Source organism: Hipposideros armiger, unplaced genomic scaffold (assembly GCF_001890085.2).
Source record: "Hipposideros armiger isolate ML-2016 unplaced genomic scaffold, ASM189008v1 scaffold_51, whole genome shotgun sequence".
Classification (NCBI taxonomy): domain Eukaryota; kingdom Metazoa; phylum Chordata; class Mammalia; order Chiroptera; family Hipposideridae; genus Hipposideros; species Hipposideros armiger.
The window spans coordinates 1,095,262-1,120,842 of NW_017731401.1; the positions used below are offsets into that span (position 1 = coordinate 1,095,262).

The following is a 25,581-nucleotide window of genomic DNA, read 5'->3' on the forward strand; positions in this document are numbered from 1 at the left end:
GAAAATGCCATATCATATTCCAGAACTTCCAGAAAGGCAGGGACACGGTACCCTCAGCAGATGTGCTCACATTGCCTTTGCACCTTCCTGAGTGGAGCTTTGAATGCTATCTGTCTTTTGGATCATAAAGCAATCCAGAATGGGGTTGGCTCATTTCTGAGTTTAATAGGGAGCTTCAGTGACTTGCTGAGGGTGACACGGGTAGTAGGTGGCAGAGCCAGAACAAGCAGTTTGATATCCTCACTCACAAAGCAATGATTATCTACCATACTCTATCCTTAAATTTTTATTTTATTTTTTTGTATTGGAGCATGACAAACATATAGTGAAGACACAACATGCCCCAATCTTAAGTTTACAGCTCAACTATTTTTTTTACATAAATAAACATTCATGTGACACTTCATCAATCCAAATATAGAGCATTTTTGGCAGTCCATAAAGTTCCTTTGTGCCCCCAACCACTATTCTGGCTTCTCCTATCATCCATTAGTTTTGCCAGTTCTTGAACTTCATAAAAATAGAATAATACAATATGTACTTTTTTGTATCTAGCTCCTTTTACTTAACATCTGTGTAATTCATTCATGTTGTTGTATATGCTACTAGTTCATTCTTTCTTATTGCTGTGCATCCTTTTTTCTTGTTTTGCTTGAGTCTATCCTTTCCTCTTAAATAGGTTACTCGCTCAGTGCAGTTTAGGAAATTTGGCAGTGAGTGGCAGAGAAAAGACTCCCCAAGCATGCAGGTAGGTGAGCAAATCCCAGCTGTCCCAAAGCTCTGGTCTACATTTCTAGGCTGAAACCATGGGCTCTGCACAATGAGAAGGGGACGAAACTACCAAGAACAATGCAACATGCTGAATAATCCAAATGCAGACATAATTGAGTCAGAGAACATTTGCTCCAAGTCATCTGAGCTGAGCTATGTCACCCTGTACCCCACCTTTAGCAAAAATGAGTGGGGGCTGAATCTAGTGAAAAGAAACCAGTGGCCTGAGCTGTCTCTGGGCTTTAGATTCTTGATTGATAAAATGCAGGGGTTAGCTGGCATTTCTAAGGTCCCCCAAAATCAAAGAGAATGCAGAAAGTCAGTACTCACTTATTTCACACTGTTCTCCTTCTAGTCCTGGAGGACAAATACACTTGCCAGGGTAGAAACAGGTCCCTCCATTAACACAGGTAGTTGAACAGTTTGCTGTTAGAATGAATAACAGGGTATTGCATTAGACAGTAGGTTAAATCTAAAAAAACAGAGAAACAAAAAACTTCACTTACAGATAGCTGACACTTCTGAGGCATCACTACTTGTCCATTTACAAACACTTTTTGTAAAGTCAACCACTTTATAAACACGAGAATTATAACCAATTGCTTGACAATTTACAGACTCCCGACAATGTAATAGGATACTATACACATTTTATATATTATAGTACCTATCCCGAGAAGTTTACACCTTAGTGAAAAATTATCTTTTTTATTTTCTTGTAAATATCTATGCCCTTAAAAGGAGAACACTATAAACCCCACCCCCCACATTTTTTAAGATAAAGGAGGAGGAAAATGGAGAAAACTTTCAGAGTTGAAATAGATAAAAGGAAGAGAAGTCATAAGTATTAGGATCTGACAAAGGAGAAAGCAACTTTTTTTCAGAATCAGAAGAGAGAGTTCTATTACATAATAGGAATCTTTTAAAAAATAGACTTGTATGACATTTGGAGAAAGGAGTGATAGTATTCAGGAAAGGACCGACTGCCGACCCTCGTGAGATCCCATAGACAGGTAAGTGGCGGCAGCATGGGCCAGAGGGATGAAGAACTGGGATATATTGTTGTGGGAGTTCAATTAACCGGATTATCCGGGTAATAATTGGACTGTATGTGATTCATCCTAAACCCTCTCCCTTGGTGTCAGCTTCTGGAATTTGACTGCTCATTGGCACCTAAAATAGGAGGAGGACAGAAATGGGGATGGGGGAGAGCAAAAAAATCTAAAAACAGACAAGTTGGCTCATTCTATAAAGGAGATTAAAATAAGAGCTTGGATTCTGAGCAATTCCAGTTATATGGCCCATTTGTTCTTATCCTATACAAAACAGGCCAAAGTTGGCTATGGATGAACCAAAGCTGAAGTAAGCTTCCAGTAAGAAAATCAGAAAGGAAATCCAAAAGTTATAAGTATATGTTTTCTCCGTGGAAAATAAGTCCAACTAGAATGTTTTATGAATATCATGCTTCTTAAATGATAAAGCTTTTTGTTTCAAATCCTGAGTGTCTTCCAGCTTAAGACCATGCCATACTCATTTTGGCAAAATCAAGCTTCCTGATGTAGAGGGGAGCTGCTGCATCTGAGTATAGGATTTAGGATTTGGATTTAGGAGAACCAGCTCTTTGGGCTTTCTCTTTGCTACTTGGTGCTAGTATTGTCAGGGCTGGCCAGTGTGTGTGTGTGCCCTGTCTCCCAACTTGTCCCTGTTTCTCCTGAGGATCAGTGCTGGCTTGGCCAGAGACCTTTGGGCACTATCTCTCACTAAGGAGTCAAATGCAAATAACCTGGGAGCTTATTTGAAAGCTATCGAATATGACAAAGCTGGTTATAGAATTTGGCCACACTCTTAGTTTTGCACAGCATTTTACCCTCCTGACCAAGACTCTTTACATTTCTGTTGTGCAATGATTCTTGAACAGGAAAATGAGTCAGAGACACTAAGTAATTTTCACAGGAACTGACGGTACGCCAGGCCGATGCTTAACTACTCAATTCCCAAAGTTTGCGACTGATGTTCCAAGAACCAATAAAAATTAATCCTTAGTGTTTCTTTAAAATGCAGTGCTAACGTCTAGCTCCTAGCCACTAATAAAACAGTTTTTTAGAAGCTGCATACTCCTTCTTGGATAATAAAAGCATTTTTTGTTGCAGTAAAAAATTATTTTTTAATGTTCCCAGATCTCCAGTGAGACAAAGTGGAATTTTGACAGCCTTTCTAAAGAATAATAATAATAATAAATTATTGGAATTTAACAAAGAGGAAAAATTTTCATTTGAAAGGTAAAATATTACCAAATGTAAAATACATTGGAATACAGATATTTTCCTTCAACAGTGACCATGCAGTGTTTGTGACACCGTACCATTAGAAAAACAATGCAATTGACACTCCACTATGCAAACACCACCAAAACAGCCATAACTACGTAAGGAGGTCTCACAAAGCTGAAGAATTTGCTTTATTTTCTAATAGTTTTGAGATCATATGAGTTGAACTCTGCTTCAAGAAATGCCCAATTTTGAAATAGCAGAGATGCTGAGTACTAAATTTTAGACAAGTAAAAAGAAGGTTCCACAATAAAGAATCTTTCTCATTGGCTGTTAAGTATGATCAGTGTCATTAGTGCTTAATCCCTATCAATACAAATTTTAAAAAATTGTTTTTAGTCCAATGCTCTAGTTTTAAAAGATTACTTTAAAATAAAAGGTGGAGATGCTCTCACATATTATCTCAATTAGCTTAAGGGTGGAGGGCCAGGGGTCAATGGCTTTATTTCCAGTTTAGAGATGGGAAAAGCATGATCCACAGAGAGATCAAGATATCTATGCAGATCCAGAGTCACTTGTGGAGGAACTGGGACCTGAAGCAGGTAGCCTGAGTATCAGCGTGGTACAGTAAAAGATGTGAATTGGCGTCAAGCTACTCAAGCTCTATAAACCTCAATTATCTGGGAACATGCTGGACACAACTTCACATATCTCAAAAGGCTGTTGAGAATAAAATCAGATAATTGTATGAAAGTACTCTGTATGTCAGAAAATAACAGACAACCAAAATTATTATTCTAATACATGCTAAGGGCTGTTTCCTTTAGCTTTTCTTTCTTTTTATTAAAAACTGCTTATTTCAATCTTAATTAGTGCTAACTGCATTATCACAAAAGAGATATTTCTTAAAAAATAACACTGATTTTATTTTGAGCATATATTTATTTACAAAGCATTGCTCAGCTCATGCAATTAAAATTTTGACACAAGTATAATTTCATTAAATATATACACTTTGCAGGGTATTATTTAATTTTTCCCCATAAAAGATGTGAACTGGGCAAAATCGACAGCTATCTTGTAAAGAGCATGAATCATTCTGTTATATTTTAGGACCAAGTTTGAATCCACTTTCTAAGAGTAAAATCTGGCTATGATGCTGCATCATAGAAAGGAGGAGCAACTGGATCTCTCAGGGATGTGATCTGTAAACAGAGCATTGACTTAGGGAGCAGTGAACTTCTAAGTCAGGCAATTTGGAGCCGGTTGTTTCGTTTCCATCTTAGAAGCTCAACCATAAAACTGATTTAGGACCTACCACACCCATGTGGCAGGGACAGCTAGCTGTTCACAAAAATCCACGCTCCCCTCTCATAAAGTTGTCAGTAGAAGACAGCTGTCCGGCCAGGGATGACGTTTCTGCTGCCTGCACCCAGGTAGAACCATGGGGTTAATTTCTACCTATAGGAGTGGAAGTTTTATAGGTCACTTCTGAGCCAGGTTTCACTTTGTTTTGTTTTGTTTTTAAGCAGTGCCTATTCCAGTCTCTTTGTCTCTGCTTATTGGCTGGATCCAGAGAGCTCCAAAGCTCTAGACAGGACCACAGATCGAAGGTGCCTGGGTCCCTGAGTCACTGTATGGAGAAAAGCTGCCCTGTCCACTGAGCAGGTGTTCCTGCCCTGGAGCGTTCTGTCAGGGAAAATAAGCTTCTACTGTGTTAAGCTACACTAAAGGTTGGGTTTACAGTTATTATAGCAGCTAAGTAATACACCCTATTTACAGCACTGTTATAAAGAGTGATGATATGTTAAATATACTTCTTTTAATCAAACATTTAAAAAGTAAAAAAATAAAAACAAAAAACCTTGTTCTTAAAAAGAAACTGTTACCTTTATCACAATTGACTCCATAGAATCCAGGTGGGCAGATGCAGAAACCAGGAGTAACACAAAGCCCGCCATTCATACATCGTGGTGTGCAAAGGGCTGGTAGGGAGAGAACTCTGATTAAGGTCAAATTGGGTTTTTGAGCAGGAGCGTTTTAGAAATGTCAATAATACCATAGGTCTACATTTTCAAGCTTTGTTGTTGACTCAAAAATGGCCACCCTTTAGAAATGCAAGTTCTATTTCTTTAGAGATACAAGCTGTCTTGTATCTCTAAAATTATTTTTGCGCTATAAATAAATTTTTTTTTCATATCAGACTATTTTTTTAACCGATTTCATGTAAGAGAATTTTGGAGTTGTTCCATTGGAATGGCTGATTAAAATTTGCCCAAAATCATTATTTCAACTAAGATATGGTCTTCCTAAGATTATAAGTATTTTTTCCTGCCCTATTTCCTTGATCTTCTAATTCCAAAATAAATGCCAACAAGAAAAATTCTTATTTCTTGAAGATGAAAAATATTTTGATTATTCTGGTCAAATAAGCTCTTAGTATTTAAGCATCTTGTGATTGATGCACATTTTATTGTTTATCTCTTTTCATATAACTTTCTTAATAGTAATTTCATTTAAATGGATGTACTCACTGCAAAAATGATATTCATCCTTTTTTGGCTTATAGCAACTTTATAACTCAGGTGCAGTACACTTAATTGTGAATCAAGCTACTTTTGATTGGAGTAGATATTTTCAAATCAATCATAATACTAGCTTTTAAAATGCAATTTAAGTAGAGTAAAAAAACCCCTCAAAACTTTTATAAGATTATGCCAAAGTATAGTGTATATAATACTGAATATTTTGAGGGGAGGAGTGGCCACAAAGAATATAGACATTGTGCCAAAGTTCTCTGCCCATCACCACATATTGGATTTAACAGAAAACCACTCTTAGAAGAAATACTTTCCAATAGCTCTTCTGTACTTTAAAAGATTTCACCAATCCTTATAATGTGACCAAAAAAATAATTTCAGGGGATGTGTTAAAAATACATTTAGGCTCCTGGGTGACATCCATTTCATTAAGAAGCAAGCACTGGAAGCTGGCACTCTTGGTTCTTTACCTTTCTCACAGTGAGGTCCGTAGAATCCATCAGGACACTCGCAGACGCGTCTTTCATTACAAAAACCTCCATTTCGGCACCCTCCGGGGCATTCAGCTTCACCAAAGAGAAACAAAGTGTGATGGACACCTCTGAAATCATGTGTGGCAAGTTGCAGCGAGCATGAGGAGGTCAGTGGTCATTTCTCCCCAGTGCACCAATGATCATAATATATCGAATACTGATATTTCTACCATGTTCTATACCATTTGTACTTCACTAAGTCTTCCCCAAAGGAAGATTTTGCATCTCTCAATCTTATTTCCAACAATAGGGGGCTCATGGAAGAAGGCAAAGCAAGCAAAGCAAGCTTTATTCTGCCTTCATCCCCACCTATCAATCTACTGTATGTCCTTAAATTCATGCTGAAATAGAATATATGCTAGTGCCCTCAGTATTCACTTTCAGAGGGTGGGATGACTTTTAGGCACATCTTTAGAGCACTGAAAGCTTCCAAAGCTTAAATTCGGTGCTGGAAAAGTCCTGTATCCCAATGGGAAAGGAGCTAGGCCTCCATGCTTAAATGGGCATGCAGGTTGTGGTAGTGAGGTGCCTTTGCCTGGCAGAGATCACTGGTATGACAGTGGCACCCTGTCCTCTGTGGAAGTTGGGCAGGGGGCAAGGGGAGCGTTACCTTGACAGGTAGGTGGACGTTGCTGGTAATGGCTGCCAACCCAGCTATGAGGACTCAGAGTAAGAAAAGGGGGGAAATTCATGACCATAGGTTAGATACCCCTGGGGACTCCCAAAGTTTGTGTTAGAGGAGAGGAAGAAGAGAAGGAGAAGAGAGGACATTTTGAAGGCGGTATTAGCGTTCTTAAAATTGTGAGTGGGGTCAAAGCTGAGAAAGTCTGTCTTCGTACTGTTACTGGGCCCTGTGTTTATCACCCTCTTCTCCCATTGATGTGATTACAATTATACAAACACTTAACCTACCTACCTAGTAACCTATCTATCCACCCATCTAAAAATTTTGACCCAAATCACACCTGGAAGCCTTATGAGATTTCTCTCGAATCAGCATTACTGATTACCTTGTTGACACGTTTTAAAGAAGATAGCATTTTGAGGTGTCTGTAGGATGGTGTTGCCTTCAGAATTCATTACAATCACATTCACTTCAAATGCTGCCACTCCGTCTTGTTTTCCAAGACATGGGAAACCAACTTGAACAACTAAAGAAAAGAAAATATAAAGAAACAGTTTATCTAGTTGATTCCAGTTTTACAGAAATCTTGGTAAGAGAGATAAAGAACAAAGCACCAATATTCACATTCCATCATCTGACATTGGAGCAGGTAGTGTATTGGATCATGTGGGTGTTCTCCATAGAACTTGTACATCATGCTGGGTAGAGAAAGAATGAATGACCCCCATGAATTTGCATCCTACCAACATGGAATTGGGGATATTTTGTTTGTAGTCTGAGCTTGTACTATCTTGAAAAGATTTTCTCTGAAAATTAAAGGTGCAAATAGGCAGCATAGATTAATTAGGGGAAGAAACTGTGGGCACCTTCACCAGCCTCCAAAAAACAGCTAAAAATCAACATTTTAGAGTCCACTAAATAAAGCCCTCTAAGCAATACCCCACTGGTTTATTTTTACTCTGTTTGCTTGAAAATGATGAAATACCTTCTTTGGAAGTATTCTATAACTCAGGCTAGACTCCAGTCATTGGAATGAGTTAATGAAGTTAATATTTTCCCAGGCTGTTTGCTAATATTAAGAAGTGTTATCTTGGGGATCCAGAAGAGAGTTTTGTGTGATGTAATAATTTCATGCTAGGCATATATCTAATGATTTAAGTTCCTAAAGAGGGAATACTTCTTTTTTGTGCTACTAATGATCACTTGGGGTGTGCAGGTGTTGACTAAACAAAGAGTGGGAACCACGATGTTGCTGTACAGAGAGGGTGAGGCCACCAATTGTGGAATACCCAGAAGTCATTGGGTAGAAATTGGCTCAAGTCATTGGCTGGGAGACTGATTATGTAAATTTCTAAAATCCACTGTATTATCATAACATATCCACTGGAAAAGACTGACCTAGCTGATCCACACGACTTTAGTTCTTCTTTACAAATAGAAAGAAAATTGCTAATAGGTAAACATATGACATTTTGTTTTATTTTCTGTATGGCAAGTTACGGTTACTGCCAAGTTTGGAAAAATCATAGTAAGCCAAGAAAAATCCTTTCCTGTTAGAGTTTTCATAAACCTTTCCCCTAGGTTTATAAGAGAAAAAAAAATGAGCTGGAAATGGGTCTGCTCTTTTCCATAAGGCATTGTACACAAGTCACACAATCTTCCTTCTTAACGTGCTCTGGCAACCAAAACACCCCTCTTGAGGTTTTGGCATTGTCAGTGTTCATTACTGTGCCAGTCTCAAAATAACATGAATTTCCAGCTCTCCTGAATCTTAAGATGTGTACATTGCAAATAATTAAATAATGAAAAGAATATACACATATTTTAACTGAACTAAAAAGAGAGAGAAAACCAAAATTGCGTCTGAAGTTCCAAAGTAAAATTGTCCCCATTGAAAGCCTTGGTTTCATGAAATCTTATATATGAAAATAACAATTTACAAAACATAAAAATTCATTGTAGGGATTTCCCTTTGAGAAGGAAGCAAAGGAGCTGACAAATAATTTCTTTCACTTAACTCTCCTAATTCATTTTCATTTAATTGTTATAAAATTTTATTCATCTGTCTCATGAATATTTTGCATGATGGGTGGGCCAATAATTGCCCTGAGGCATGAAAAGATGGAAGAACCTGAAACGGTACTTAAAGGTAGAACTTTAGAATCTTACTCACCACATGTCATCATCCAAACTATTATTTTCCTTTTTCCTCAACCTTATCCAGCCTCTACTTTGCAGCCCACCTAATTCTTTTTAAGTGGCACTTTAGTTTTATTTTAGCTTTCAGAATCTTGGTATGAAAGAAGGTGTTTGTAAGTAAACTCTTCAAGTAAACTTATCAGCATTGTCAAATTTTAAAACATAACTTGAATGCTAAAATATAAAAAAATGTCTTATTATATGTATGGGAAATTCAGTTAAGAACAGTTACTAGTTCAATCCATATTTTCAGATGTGGTAAAAGCAGAAAAAGTCAATAACCATATGACTTCACTCATATGTGGAATATAAAACAAAAAGCAACAAAGGAACAAGACAAGCAAACGAAACAAAAACTCGTACACACAGATGACAATTTAGTGGTTACCAGAGGGTAAGGAGGGAGGGGAATGGTAGGAGAGGGAAAAAGGGGTCAAATAAATGGTGATGGAAGGAGAACAGACTCTGGGTGGTGAACACACAATATGTAGATGATGTTTTATATAAATGTACACTTGAAACCTATATAACCAATATCACCCCAATAAATTTAAAAACAAACCATTTACAAATCTGGTTAAATTATTAATACATATTCACATACTCGTGTCATCAGGGGTGCTTTTAGAGGGTTTGGAGTGCTCACGTAAAGTCTGTGATTTGTTAACATGGCCTCTAAGTCAGAGAAAGTAAAGAGATGCACAGAGTTTCCTGGCCTGTGGTTCTAAAAAACTTGGCTCTGAACAATCCCAGGGAAGAAACAAAGATGCAAAATCCAATAGAAAGTTCAATGAGAAAAACATACCATAAATATCTTTCTTTAAGGTTTTCAAGATGAATTTTTCACTTTAAATAGTTAAATACAAATTTGAATCAAAATACAAAGAGTTCATCCATTCAATAAATATTTATTGAGTGTTTACTGTGTGCCAGTCACTTTTGTAAACCCTAGGGATACTTTAGTGAAGAAAGCAAATAGAAACCCTGCCCTTTTTGGTGCTTATGTTTCAGTGATTTTTTCTGAAGACATTTTGTGATAGTAAAATATTTTAATCATTTAAAAATTTAGAAAAATATCCATTCATCCATTGATAGACACTTAGGTTGTTGCTATGGCTTGGCTATTGTAAATAATGCTGCAGATATCTGAGTTAGCATTTTCATTTCCTTTGGATATATTCCCAGAAATCAAGTTGCTGGATCATATGGTAGTTATATTTTTAATTTTTTGAGGAACCTCAATACTGTTTTCCATTGTGGCTGTACCAATTTACATTCCCACCAACAGTGCACAAGGGTTCCCTTTTCTCCACATCCTCACCAGCATTTGTTATCTCTTGCCTTTTGATAATATGTATTCTAAGAGGAGTTTACCTAATGACTAGCGATGTTGAGCACCTTTTCACTTACCTAATGACCTTTCATATATCTTCTTTGGAGACATGTCTACTCAGGTCCTTCGCCCATTTTTAAATAATTTTCTCTTTGCTATTGATTTATATTGGTTCTTTATATACTTTGGATATTAACCCTAACCAGATATATGGTTTACAAATATTTTTTCCAATTCCATAGGTTTTCTTTTTTCACTTTGGTGATCATTTCTTTTGCAAAAGCTTTTGAGTTTGATTAGTCTCATGTTCTATTTTTTATTTTATTGTTTGTGCTTTAGGTGTCACATCCAAAAAATCATTACCAAGACCCATGTCAGGGAGCTTTATTCCTGTGTTTTCTTCCAGGAGTTTCATGGTTTCAGGATGTACACTTAAGTCTTTAATCCATTTTGAGTTAATTTTTGTGAGTGGTGTGTATGTTAGCCTCATATTCAATAACTGGCTTTTGGGAAACCTGTGCTTTGCCCAGACTAGGTTCCTTTCAGTCCCCAGACATGTGGCGCATGTCCACGGTGCCCTGACTCTGCACACCCATTCCCCTGCTTGGAATGTTCTTTTTCCTCTTTTCTGTCTGGTATCCTCCCACTTACCTTTCAAGATGAAAATTAAACAGCACTTGCTCTCTGTAGCCTTCCCTAACATCCCCTGCCTATATCACTTCCCTTATATATTTCACAAACACCTCTATATGATTGCATTATGATATAATGATTTAATTATGATTCTGCATCTTTTGCTAAGGATGAGATTTTTAAGGGCAAGGACCATAGCTTATGTGTTTTTGTAATCTCAGCACCTAGTATATTATCTGTTACAATTTAGGCACTCATAGAATCAAAGATACACCTGACGGGAGACACACTCATATACTTACACATGCAGGTATACACTTGCACATACACACACATGCACAGTCACATACAAGGAAGACAAAAATTCACCATAGACAGTGGGAGAGATAGAGAATAAAATATTAGTAGTATTAGCAGAAACACACACACAAAAGATAAGAGACATTGAAAACAGAAAAAGCATAAACTCTCTACTTCCAAGGAGGAATAGAAATGTAGAAGTTAAGTTGTGTGTTTGCAACAATGAGCGTATTAGTAGAGAGCCACTTTTACCAAAAGCTAGATGCTGTAAAATCCCATGTATTTCAGGTTGTACTATCAAAACCAAGGTAAATTAAAACAACTCAGAAAAACTAAAGCAGATTGAACATAGTTCTCATTGCTTTCAAGTACACACTGATTGTACAGAAACATAGTCATATATAGATTAATCAGATACGTTCCTTGATAAAACGTGTTCTGATTAAATACCTCTTCCACACTGAGATGGGCATGGCGCTTATATAGTTTCAGTCTCTGGTCATGCGAGCCACTGCCCTCACAAAGAAAGATGTGACAAAGGCGGGCCAGTGCTCATCCTCAGCACCAACACCACGTGATTTTAAACTGCCACATGCTTATAAATCATTCTACACAGAGTCATCCATGCTCCAAGCTGTGCAGACAGCCATTCAATCTCTCACCAACTACTGAGCACCTACTCTGGGCTTCACTTTATGCTAAGGACTGGGTCCCCAAGAAGAAGGTCCTTCCAGCATGAGTACCTATTTAAAAATTTCTAGACATTGGATTCCTGACAGTCTCGGTTGAGAAACACCACTGCTTTGTTGGTTTCACTGTATGACAGAGTCAGAGTGTTCAAAGAGGCAAAGCCTTGGCTTTATGGAAACTTTATGTTTTTTGTTATCCAACTAAGTGATTTTACTGAACCACCCTGCAGTTTGTATTTCCTGTTTTTGTTCTCTTCGGATGCCAGAAGGCAGGCACTTCATAACTGTTAAAGATCAAGAGTTTTCTTTTTTCATGCAATGTTTAGGCATATAGGAATCTGTGGGATGAAAGAACAGCTTAGCAGCTTGGGGGTATAAAATAGACCAGTGGAATAATGAACACTACCTGGATGCTTAGGAGCTAAGACATACTGATTCGGTTATTTTTTAATAATTCAAGGTACCCTCACTTCTCCTACTGTGGGGACTGAACTAATGAGGCTAATGAATAACTGCACTGCAATGGGTGAAAACTCCCATAAACTTCTTCCACCTGCATTTTTTTTTTTTTTGCAAACAAATCCTACATCTGCCTCCAAAAATCTATTTGTGTGGGGGTAGAGTTGTACATACAGGATGTACAACTGTGTGTGGACAACTCTGTGTGTGTGTGTGTGTGTGTGTGTGTGTGTGTACGCACGTGCACAATTCATCTGGTCTCAGAAGGCTTATTGTTTTTCACGTTTCCTTGTTCAAAGTATCATCCATTTTTTTCTCTAAATTTTATTACTTATAAAGATTCTAAATTATTAGAAAATGATGTATTTAAACATGATCTATTAAAGTATTCTCACATATGTTTAGAATCTCATTGTTTCAATATCCTAAGAAGTAGAATTTCAGTAAGCTTTTTTTTTTCTACACACAAAAAGTAAATAAAACTGGGAAGATTTAAGATACAAGCATTAAATTAGAAATCCCAAAAGTCAAGACTTATTGGAAGTTGAGCAGGTATAACTGTGCAATTAATTTAATTATGCATTTTAATTGGCTACAATGAGCTTATATTTGTTTAATAATCAGAAAAAGACAAAGGAAAAAAATTCCACAAAATAAAATGGAAACTGAGAGACACGTTATTTATTTGTTTTATTTTCCTGACTCTTTAAAAAAATATATCTGATCAAGAAAAATTTTATGTAAAATTATCTTTGACTAAAAAGGAACATGACATGAGACATGTGACATGGCCATATTCCAAGAACTTAGTGTTCAGAGTGTCCTTCTTGTCTGCCCAGCAATGCCATCAGAGTGGGATTGGGATGTCCATGTCTCTGGAATTGGAGTATCCATATCCTTGGGGCTACAAATTGTAGGCCAATGAATCTCCAGTACCCCAGGCCTCACTTCACATGAGTTTCCTAGAACCTTGAACCTATCCAGATTGGAAGCAGACCCTCTTGAGAGGACTACTAGTCATATCTGCAGCACTGGGATGACCCAAGAGAAACACAAATTCACTCTTCCTGTTTGTGTCCAAACTGGCGCTTATGCCAGGAAAATAGAAAAACTTTGTGCTTATTTAGTCCCCAGCTCTTACAGCACTGGTAGTGGCGATACATATCCATTGGAAGTAGTAGATGACTGCAAACTGAAAATGGACTTTGTAAGGGTGCCTGATTTCCTGATGATTTCATAGATTTAAATTAGTTCCTATTGAGATTTTCATTTGACACCTGACAAAATTCTCCCGATGTCCCTCTAGAAGAACAAGATTACTAAAAAAAAAAAAAAAGGAGGCAAGGTTATGCTATCCATTATTTTAAAATATAAAACTACAAATAATTTCAGTATTAGAACACACAGAAAGCTCTCTTGAATTAATTCAACCTTTCACATTGGAAAAGTTGATGACTCAGAAAAATAATTCAGGTTAGACCCTTACCTCATACTGTACCAAAATAAATTTTTATACAACACTAAAAGCATGTGCAAGTTATCACTTAACTATTCTCTGGAATAGCAATTAATTTCCAAGCATAAAAGGAATAGGAAAAAAATCACAAAAGAAAAGAGGTTTGACCACATAGAATTTTAAAGTCCCTTCAAATTCCACCCCCTCAAAAAATATACAAATAATAAATTGAAAAGAATTGCAATTCAGAGTATATACTTTATAGTGAGCTTGGCAAATCAATAAGAACACTATTATTTCAATAAAAAAAATGAGCATGGTATACAGGCGTTTTACATAGAAACAAGACAGGAATTTTAAAAATCAAATTAAAATAACACCGAGAAACCACCTGTCACTTTTTAAGTCAGCAAACTAGTTAACGTGATTAATAACCCTTGCTGATGAGGTTACAGTAAGCCAGGCACTCTCCCACACTGCTAGCCAGGGTACAAATGGGCCCGAGCTTTGTGGAAAGTAATTGGCATTTTGGCAATTTGCTATAAAAGCCTTTTAAAAAGTTCCTAGTTCATATCCTTTGACACAATAATTCTACTTCTGAGAATCTGTTTTACCAAAATAATGAGATGAGCACCCAGATCTTGCACACCCATTAATCCCCAAGTATTTTCTGAATGCCTGCCCTGTGTTGGGTCCTGTGTTGGCAATTGTGGTGAATAAGACAAAGAGGATTCCTGCCCACTGACCATCCATTACTTAAAAAGATGTATATTGTGAGATTTCTAGATTCAAACCCTGAAAACAGGATAAGTAACAATGAAGGAATGGGTAAGTAAATTATGGTATGTTCATAAAACAGAATATTGTAAGAGCACTAAAAACCATTTTTGGAAAAATCTATGGCACAAGAAAATGCTGATGTTAAAATGTTAAAAGCAAAAAAAAGTCATGATGCAAAACCAAATATATAATTTTATCACAATTATGAAAAAAATGTATGTTCATAGAGAAAAGACTAGATGGAAATATTTGAACATGTTAACATAAGTGATCTCTGTTTTTCTAAAAGTCGTAACACCTGGGCTCCAGTCTCACTCAGCTCCACTGCTTATTGCAAATATGTGCCTTGGAGAAAGTCAGTTAAACATCGTAAGCCTTAATTTTCTAATTTGTAAAATGGAGCTGTAATTCTGGCCTTGATTCCTTCCCAGAACTCAAATTAGATAACACATGAGTGGGTGCTTTGTAAACTGAAAAGCTCTAACTAAATATAACATACTATTATTTTCTTAGCAAAGAAGGATGATTAGATCTGAAAGACTAAACCCCTTTCTTCCACTTTTTTATACGGAAAATTCCTATTCAATACAGTAGTCCCCCCTTATCTGTGAGGGATATGTTCCAAGATCCTGAGTGGACGCCTGTACCAAGCTCTATACATACTATGTTTTTTCCACATACCTATGATAGTTTAATTTGTAAATTAGACACAATAAGAGATTAACCATAACTACTATAAAATAGGACAATTATAATAATATACTGTAATAAAAGTTATGTGAATGTGGTCTCTCTCAAAATATCTTAATGTGCTTTATGGCTTCTCTTTGGCATAGCCAGGTGACCAGCATCACTACTCTTGCACTTTGGGGCCATTATTGAGTAAAATAAGGATGACTTGAACACAAGCACTGCGATAGACAATCTGATAACTGAGACTGGTGGGCAGCATGTACACTGTGGAGACACTGGACAAAGGGATGACTTTCATCCCAGGCTGGACAGAGGAGAAAGTGCAAAATTTCATCATGCTACTCAGAATGGCGCACAATGTAAAAGTTATGAATTGCTTATTTCTGGAATTTTCCATTTAATATTTTCAGACCATAATTGTCCAGTGGTAACTGAAAGTGAAACTGCAGATAAAGGGGGACTACTGTACAATGCTCACTTTTGGGAAGTTTTTCTTGACTTATCCTATTTGCTCCCAATCATTTATTTTGTGTCTTTGCCACATTTTCGTATGTGTACTACATTAATCCACACTCACTGGCCAGATATATCACACCTGACGACTTTCTTTTTTTAATCTGGAATTATATGAACTGGGGCTACCTAGAGTTTTTAGGAAATTATGAAACTGCAATTTCTTCAATCCCATCCTAATTTTTTGCCTAAAGGATATTAAGGACATAACAACTGAGCTGCTCTAAAATCAAACAATCTCTTCAGAAAAATATTCCATAATCCCTCTACTGGGTGACATCTGGATCTTAAATATTATTCCCATCACCATTACATTTTCAGTGTAAACCCTTCTCTGAGGCAAAGACCACCCACCTGATGCCTTGTGAGGCACTGTTCCCAGCAGAGGGACATTGACGGTTGGATCTGCCATGATGCCTTTATCCAGGGAGCGCAAGGACAGGAATTCATAGAAGTATTCTGCCTACAACAAAAGGCATTGACAGTCAGTATCATGGAAACCATCGAGGGTGAGAAGGCAGTTTTAACCTCATCATCCCTTTGATGGGAAATCTGGAGCATGCAACGTCTAAAATGTTGTGTAGGCATAACTCACCCTTCTGGGTTTTAAAGCCCTAGAATTAGACTCTCTGTTTGGCGAGAAGTGATCCTTTAAAAACATTAATAACATTTATCCAAAATACCCACAAGGAGCCTTTTAGCTAAAATGATATTATTTAGTTGCTGTCTCTTAAAAGGATTGAGAAAAAATGCTCTTAAGGAAACAAGGGATGTCAAAACAATCATCAGCTCGCCCTTAGAAAATCCATCTCAGCTTCTTGGTAAGTCTTTAATTCTTTTCAAGTCTGAAATGAGTCTTTTGATCAGCATTTGGAAAGCTGTAATAAATAAGGACTAATTAAAGCAGCAATCTATGGGCAAAAGAAGATATTAAAGTCCAAAACTTAATGATCCTGCTGTTAACATTTATTTTTCAGTCTCATTCCCTTTGAAAGCCTTATATTTAAGGCCTAATTTAATTATGAAAAGAAAAGCCTAAAAATGCAAAATTCACCACCATAATATGACAATGAGCCATAAAACATTACATTGTAAACAGTTTCATTTTCCCACTAAGTCTCTGAGAAAATGGTTCCTGCTACTTAAACGCCCATGACATACTGAAAGTAATGATGCATAATCTCACTCTAGAGCTTTAGTTCTGATTCTTTTGTTTTTTCTTTTTCTTTTTCTTTTTTTTTTTTTTTAAGCTGAGCCATCCTGCCACCTGTTGGCAGCTCAGCGGCTGCTCAGCTCGGGCTGGGAAATGAACCGCTGTTGCTCAGAGCTCAAACTCTTGAGCGAGCTCTTAACCAACTGAGCCACTTGGCCGGCCTGAGTTCTGATTCTTAACTGGGTTATTAGAAATGTTTGGAATGGGAGTTCTAGTCAAGATGGTGAAATAGGTAAACACTGTGCTTGCCTCCTCCTGTGACCACATTAAAATTACAACTAAAGTATAGAACAAGCAACCTGGAGAACTATCTGAAGACTAGCTGAACAGAAGTCCTATAACTGAAGATATAAAGAAGCCACGTCACCACTGAATATTAGCCATTGCTCTTAATAAATATATTATAAAATGATGCAAGTATTTAAAACAATAAAACAAGTTGAGAATAAAAACAATGTGTTCTTACTTGGGAATAAAGAACAATCAATAAATAATGCAGATGTTAAAATGAGAGTTAGACAAGTTGATTGGTTCTGCAGTTATCTGTAGAAATAGCCAGAATTTGGATGGGTTAATTAATGAGATTAATTATATAAACATAGGCTAGAAAGAGGTTAAGAAAATATATGGCCTTTCTTATATGCAGTATAAAATTTATTTTCCAACATAGAAGTTATTAAGAGATACACAGTAGACATTCACACAACTTTCTGCTTTAAATGACAGTATCAAATGTATTAGGCTTTAAGGACTTCATATGAGAATGATAATGCAAAAGCCATGGTCTCAGCTGCTATGGGGACATTGTCTACACTTGCAGTGAGTTGAAGAATACTTCCTGGTTTCACTAGGCCAAAAGGAGCACCTTCTTTGACCAAAATCCCACTGCAGCCCCTCTTTGAGTTGCAGCAGTGGTTCTAGAAGACCACTGTGAAGGGTTCTCTAGGAGGGTAACATAGTTTTGTGAATTATAAAATTTCACTAGGAGGGCTCTAAGGATAAAGGGCCATAAGACAGCCAATTGCTACCCTGTCTAAGGGAAGCAGAAAACTGCAAGTCTCACGAAAGGAGTATTGTCAGGAAAGGTAATTCAATTTGGAATGACTTCCTTCAAAAAAAAAGAACATTGGGGTGAATGGTTGGCTCAGTTGGTGAGAGCGTGGTGCTGATGACACCAAGGTTGCTGGTTCCATCCCTGCGTGGGCCACTGTGAGAGGTGTCCTCCCTAAAAGAGTCAACTATGCCATTGTAGCATGAAAAAGAGAACATTATTTCTGTCCCTTAAGGGAAACCAAGGACTATTAAAAGTGGACTACTACTTAAGATAGCTTTTCACAAATCCTGGTGCTTTAAATGACTTCTCCCAGCTGCACTACCCTCTACACTTTACTAGACAATATTTATCATTTAATATTTTGTTCCAAAACATATTTTAGTTGGCATTATGAAAAAATTGAGTGCTGGATGTGCTCATAATTAATAGCTTTTGGGTTATTTATATTACCAACTACAGTAATAGCAACTAGTGACAATGACACAACAAACACCCATGTGTACATATCATGTGCCAAGGCTTATTCTAAACATATGTATTAACGGTACATATAATGATGGAAAAGAATTGAGTGGATAGAGTGCAAACACTGTGAAAATAAAACATTTTAGTGGCTATATTGCTTCTAATACCCTCTAATAAGTTATCATTTTATGCTCCATAATTATATCCATAATTATATCACATTATAAATTAAATCTACATTTATATTGGTGGTATATTTAAAATTACATTTATAAAAACTAATATAATTTCACTAAGTTTTAAAAATTATTTTTTGTATTAGTAAGAAAAAGGATGACTAGACACCAAGAAAAAAAACTAGACACCAAGATTAAAACAATGATTGCATAAGATTGATGGTAACTCATTTTTTTCCCTTTTCTCTCCTTTCCAAATTTTCTACATGTACTTCCATATCTTTCATACTGAAATAAATGCATTTATTTAAAGACAAACATTAATCGTGTACCCTGCTTTCTATTCTGAGTGGCGGCTGATAATCACTGGCTCTATTGGTATAATTCTCTGATCATAGATGTAATATTCTTCTCAGACTTCTATTTAGTGTGGCTGTACTCAAGTAACAATTTCATTTAAAACTCTTGCATGTCCCCTTGAAAGTGTGCTTCAAGAAACCAACACTCAGTATTAAACTGGCTTCTGAATGTCTCCTCCCAAAACTTTTGATGATGTTCAAAGAATGTGGACCTGAAAGAAATTCACTCAGAATTCAGATACAACTTCATAAAGCATTTGGGTCTCCTGTTGTTACTTTTGGGTATGGCCACAGAAAGTAGGCTGGAAAGCATGGAATGCATTATATTCAGTATCAGAGAGTTTATAATTAGCATTGGCATGACTGCTCAACATGATGCATCTAGGCTTAATGGACTTCTCTGGACAGCCCAAACTTTCATCTTATCAACAACAAATTTCACGCTATCGAGGTTATAAGATGTCCCTTTGATTTGTTTGAGAATCAGTAAACATCATGGTTTTTCTACCACAGTTCTAAGACTGTATGTATCACAAGTCAAGAATGGGTCAAAACAGATTCTTTCTTGGATCTTATCAGCCAAAGGCAGTTGCCAGAGTCAACTTTGTTTGTCTTTCTTGGTGAAGATGATAATGTTTCTATAATCTCTGAAGTATACAATTTTCTTCATACTTGGTATATTTTTTTAAATGTGTTTGTTCATGTATTGTTTTCACTGCCTTATTAAAAATTCCAACTTGAAAACCACTTGGAAATTGCCCAACCCTTTGTCTCTGATCTTGACACTGACTTCTTTCAGTTTCACTTCGTCATTATAAAGAGATCTACCAAAACCACCAATACCATATAAATATTTCTATAAATAATCATCACCAGGAGGTAGAGACAAAATATATTCCTTATTTAACTTAAAAACTTAAATATTTCCTTCAAAATCATAGAAAATGGCTGATGAGATAAGCGATAGATTTGTAATGTCACATTCTAACTTCGAGACAGGACATTCTGTTTTTACTTTATTCACAATATAATAAATATATTTAGTCCCAAACCTCTCTACTGGAAAAACTTATTTTAGGGCAAAGAAAACCTAAATTCTCTGCCAAAGAGAACAGAGAGCTAGCCTTAAAGTTTGGGAACAAGTTTCACAGATTGTAGATTTATTACTTGGATAAAAGGAACTCAGAGCATGAATTGTAATAGGGAAGTGGCATATTGGAGAGCATGAAAACTCTGTTAGGAAAAAGTACAGTTTGTTGCATTAAATGACACTAATGGAAACTCAGACAGAGGCAAGGAGGGTGACTATTTGGGAAACACATGAAAGATTGCCTTGTATTCAAACAAAGAATGGGTTTATTCAGGAGAAGAATTCACTTCTAAATTAAATTGCTAAAAAATCGTGCTGGCCTTGTTTGCCACGCAGTAAATTTTCCTTTCATGGAGAAGAATAAAAGACACAAATATTATCAAGAAAGGAGTGTTGGAGGCCATCTAATTTGCTTCTAAGACACTTGGCTGAATATTTGGGTTGTTCTTTCCAGAAGTGATGAAGATATCATTTAAAACAGCAAAATGGGACAAGTCAGGAGGCCTTCAACTGACACTCTTTTTTGGGGTAGATATGGAGAAAGGAAGCAGAGAATTGCATTAACCATTGGGAGGGATGGAGAAAATCCACTATTTCTTTCCCACCTTTGAAGTTCTGGGTTTATGGTGTATACTTAATCTAATAAGCACAATAATTGCAGGAACCTCTGAGTTAAGAATCAAGGGTTCTTCATAAAACCATGAAGGCTCTCAGAGGCTCTCAAACCTCTTTTAACTTCATGTATCCTGATGCTGACCCAAATGCCCATGGGAGAACATGAAAACAATAAAGGTATCATCTTTGTCCCAAAGAAAATTTCAGGCGGCTTAGAAACACAAAACATACAAAAGGTAGGAAAATTTACAAATAATTTTTGTTGAATGTTTATTATACTCCAGTCACTGTTCATAATTCTCACAACAACCTACTATTTTTATAGCCTAGAAGTGTGTCCAGATTAGCAGGGCACAAAGCATGACAATTACTAAAGGGATATATAATAGCTCCTACACTGCATGTGAAGGGCAAGAAGAAATCTACTAAAATGACCAAGAAAGAAAAATAGTTCAATGTTAAATAAGCATGCCCAACGCTTAAAATAATCTGACGCCTGAATGTCTAGACCAGAAATTGCCAGAGCTCACATTCTGCCTCGGCATTCTTCTTGTCACCTCTCTGCAAAATTTCATCCTTTAAACTCAAAACTCGTTATCCTTGGATTCTGGGACACTCTGCTTCTTCTCCTCCCATGCCTCGGTTTTCCTGCATTTCCTCATGAACTCTCCTCCTCTAGGCTCATGACCATAGAAAATCACTAAAGCTCGGGCCTCAGCTCTTTTCTCTATATATTCTGTCATAAAATTCATGCACTCTCACAGATGGAACTATTTCCTTTCAGCAGTGATGCTCAACCAGAACCATTCACACTGCCTCATGGCCAAACTTGAGAGCATGGAGCCTAATTCATTATCTTCCCAAACCAGCTTCCCACCTGATTTCTTTGTATCTGTCAACAGTATTATCATTTGTCCCATAACAATGGTACTGAACCTCAGAGTTGTTATTGTTTCTTGCCTCTACCTCATCTCCTGATAGCCAGACACCAAAATCTTATCCTTTCTCATTTTATAATATCTTTTGATTCTGTCCCTTCCTTTCATTCCCACAATTTCCAGCCTAACCCAGCCTTTATTTCCCTGTTGGCATTATTATAACATTTTCTGAAATATCCTTTTTGCCCTCCTCTTTAATATATATGCCATAATACAAACCAATATGTCTAATTAAAACATCACTTTTGCCATGTCACAATGCTTTCCTGTCTCCCCTTACTTCCAAGATAAGGCCTTTAGCCTGTAAGTGTTCTCTAGTCTGGCTCCACGTTTCCTTTATTTTTTACTACTTTCGACTACTCTTCGACAGGGGTCCTCTTCTGAAACTCAATTAGTGTTTTCACCCTGTTGTGACTAGTAATAAGACTTAAATCAGTTTGGCCCTTAAACAAATGCCACCACGTATTATTATTATTAACCATTTCACATGTGTAAGTCATGTATCTTCATACACATTTGAATTTTCTTTTTATAATTGGTTAACAGTGTGTTTTTCCAGGACCTGTCAGGTCCAAGTCAAGTAATTGTTTCAATCTAGTTGTGGAGGGCACATCACAGTGGCCCATGTGAGGACCGAACTGGCAGCCTTGGTGTTATGAGCACTGTGCTCTAACCAACTGAGCTAACATTTGAATTCTTTGTGGTTAAGGATGGGACTGCATTTTTTTCCCCAACACTCTATTGGAGACTCATTTAGCATTGTGCACAAGCAAGGTATTTCATAAATATTTGCTGAAAGAATGAATGATCTACAGAGAAGCATCCAGATGCATAAGTCAGGTCATTCCTGAACACATTGTTGTGGTGAAATGGCATAAGCCTCTGATTCCACTGACAGGCAGCAGCTTTTCTGTGTTGGCAATTCCTAAATTACTTTCATGGGTCAAAAGATTCTCTTTTACTTTGCTGTGTGGCCAGTCACCACAGCATACATAGAGAATAGAGAACATTTGGGGCGGGGGGAAAGAACAATCAAATAAACATTGACATTTGATATCCAGCCAATCTGTGTGTAGTTTGTAACTGTTTTGTGCTTGTTCCGAGACAAAGCCTTGGCAATGAGGCCCCCAGAAAGAATGTAAGCAGACAGTATAAACAAAGTCCAGTTCTGAAACATGACTTTGTCCAACGCTCTTCGGGTTCATATTTCCCACTTGAGTCTCCTTCTCTAAGTTACATATAATTGTAATTCTATGTAATTTATACACTTTTAAAAGTTTCTAAGTTTGGCAAAATTGCATAAATTCATATAAAGTTTGCCTTCTGTAAACCACAATGTGTAATTGCAATGTCACTAAGAAACTGTGAAATATCAACAATGACTTTTTTGAAACTGGCTATAAAGAGAACTTGTTTCAGAAACAAAAAGGAAAATACTTTCTCTTGCAGAGTAGTAAATTAATTATTTCACAGGTCTTGGCTTAGATTGACACTAAATGAGCATTGCTTAAAGAGAGAATCTCAGTCAGCCTCATTCTTCTGTTCCAGTAATCATTTTTATATATACTAGACTAGACCACAGTCAGAGGGCTGGGTTGAGGGAGTGAAGTTATTGGAATATAATGGTAATATTAAAACTTAAAGTCCAAGTAAACACATCCAGGACCACAAGAGTTTTGTAAACTAAAACTGGCAGGAGATCACACAGTTTGACTTCACATAAACCTGAAATATCTAAGACATTTTCCATTTTTTTTCCTCCTACACTTTGGAATCACCATTGCTCATGCAAACCAGAAACAGACTGGGATATCAGACAAATCACTGACTAGTCACTCTGTTTTAAGATTCCTAAAGATATGACAGCAATGCAACAGAGTGCTATATTTGCTATTTTGTATTAGGTAAAACTCAAAGCTACGGTTTTTTGTTTTTTTTTAATTTTGAGGGAGTGGTCACAAGGAAATAGAAAAGCAATGCATTGAGGAATGGAAAGGTTTTTTTGTTTGTTTGTTTGTTTTTTAAAGTTCTTATAAGGACCGAAAAAAGGGATATCTGTATAAAGACAAAGCAGGCTCAGAACAAAATGCAGTCCTGTTCAGTGCATTGCTTTCACCAGATTGCCAAAATTTCCCATGGGAAGGGCAATGTAGGCAGCAGTGGGGCTTTTGAAAGCTGCATACCCCATTATGCCTAAAGCTGCCTGGGATGGGTGCCTCCTCCTCACAGTAAACCTGCCCTCATTCAAGCATTTACAAAGTTATGGGTCAATGGCAACCTAAAAATGGGGCACAGAGAAGAAGGACAGTACTGGGCAATACTGGGTGGAGTAAGATTGGGGACTGAGGGGAAAAAAAACCTTCTTTACGGTTTGTGGTACGGCTAGCACTTTGGGGACCAGGGACAATCCAAACAGAAGGTATGGAAAAAAACCAAAACAGTTTGGAGGATGTGGAGAGCAGGGCTCTAAGTTTCTCCTAGATACAAAGGCAGTAATTATTGGAGAATATGAGAGGGCCAATAAAGCAGTGGTATGAATGCAGGTGTTCTCGAGGAGACAGAAGATGATTTCAGTTCTGAAAAAGGGAAAGGAATACTTCTATTTTTTCTCTTCATCTCAAGATTTATATTTGAATATTTCTTTTCTTAAAGCTTCAGAAACAGTCAGTGGGTATCCATGTATATGGGGATAAAAAAGAATGTGCTAAGAGCTATTTCTTTAATAATACAGTAAAACCTTGGATTGCAAGTAACGTGGTTTGCGAGTGTTCTGCAAGATGAACAAACATTTCTAATACATTTTAACGTGGTAAATGAGCAATGTCCTGCAATACAAGTAGTTTGTTTCCAGAACAAATTATGCTCGCAAACCAAGATATTACTGTAATTTAAAAACTGAGCAATTACTCTTACATCTCATGTAGTACGTTTATTTTTTTATCAGTATCTCATCTCCTTGTTCCCCTTCATGCAAGTCACATGGCAGTATATTTCAGCACATCACATTTTTAAAAACAGATGACATTTATTAAATGTACAAATAAATTTTGGGTAGTACATATATATAGCTCAAAAGAGGCAAAATTAATGCCCCATTGCTTTCAGAGTTCTTTATAATGTGTAGTTATTTCTAGGGGTATATACATATTTCATTCTGTTGATAAAAAGTGAGTGAAAATTTTTAACTGACTTAGAAATGTCAGGAAATACTCTCAGTGGTGGCTTTCAAAATATTTAACATTAAGTCATATTTTTCTTAGTTTTAGCTTCAGATAGTTTTCTGAAATTCTTTAATAATTTTTTTTATTGAATCCACATGGACAGTATTAACTTACTTTTTTGATAAAAACCAACAACAACAACAACACTTTTCCCCTTAACTTTGTTTTGAAAAATGCATTAAATTACTTTGATTCTTTGTTCATATAATTGTAATTTCATATATCAGAATACTATGTTAAATGATATCCTCCAGTGAACAGTGGTTCTGTTCATATCTAAGAGCTAAAAATTAAAATAAAAAAGACTGTAACTTCATAGTTACAGATTTTTAAAGTAAAAAATTTAGGGAACAAGTCTTACCAGCAGAAGATTCAAATAATAATCATCATAATTTTTTAAAGATTTTTATTAAAAATATAGCTAACATACAATATGACATCTTGGCTGGGTGGCATTATGTAGTAGGTGCCCTGTGGGGTCCTGGCACAATTTCCCTGGCCACCTACTCCAGGTGCTCCAGGAATGTCCCTTGTGTGGGTTGTGTATGCCCTCCTGTTATAGTTGAGCCTTGATTGTTATTGGCATGTCAGTGGGTGGAATTGACCTTCAGGCTGATTGGCTGTGGAGTTTGGCCACATCCACAGCTTACGGGCTGCTT

General features: G+C 36.7%; 1 protein-coding gene across 1 annotated transcript in view; it reads right to left on the reverse strand.

Annotated features, from left to right (window-relative positions):
• Positions 1-25,581, reverse strand: part of WIF1 (Wnt inhibitory factor 1) — a 71,261-nt gene that overhangs the window by 13,324 nt on the left and 32,356 nt on the right. The window contains exons 3-7 of the mRNA XM_019640513.1: positions 16,146-16,254; positions 7,122-7,262; positions 6,049-6,144; positions 4,928-5,023; positions 1,102-1,197 (exon numbers count right to left, since the gene is read on the reverse strand). Coding sequence (XP_019496058.1) covers positions 1,102-1,197; positions 4,928-5,023; positions 6,049-6,144; positions 7,122-7,262; positions 16,146-16,254 — 538 coding nt within the window. The remainder of the gene's footprint in view (positions 1-1,101; positions 1,198-4,927; positions 5,024-6,048; positions 6,145-7,121; positions 7,263-16,145; positions 16,255-25,581) is intronic.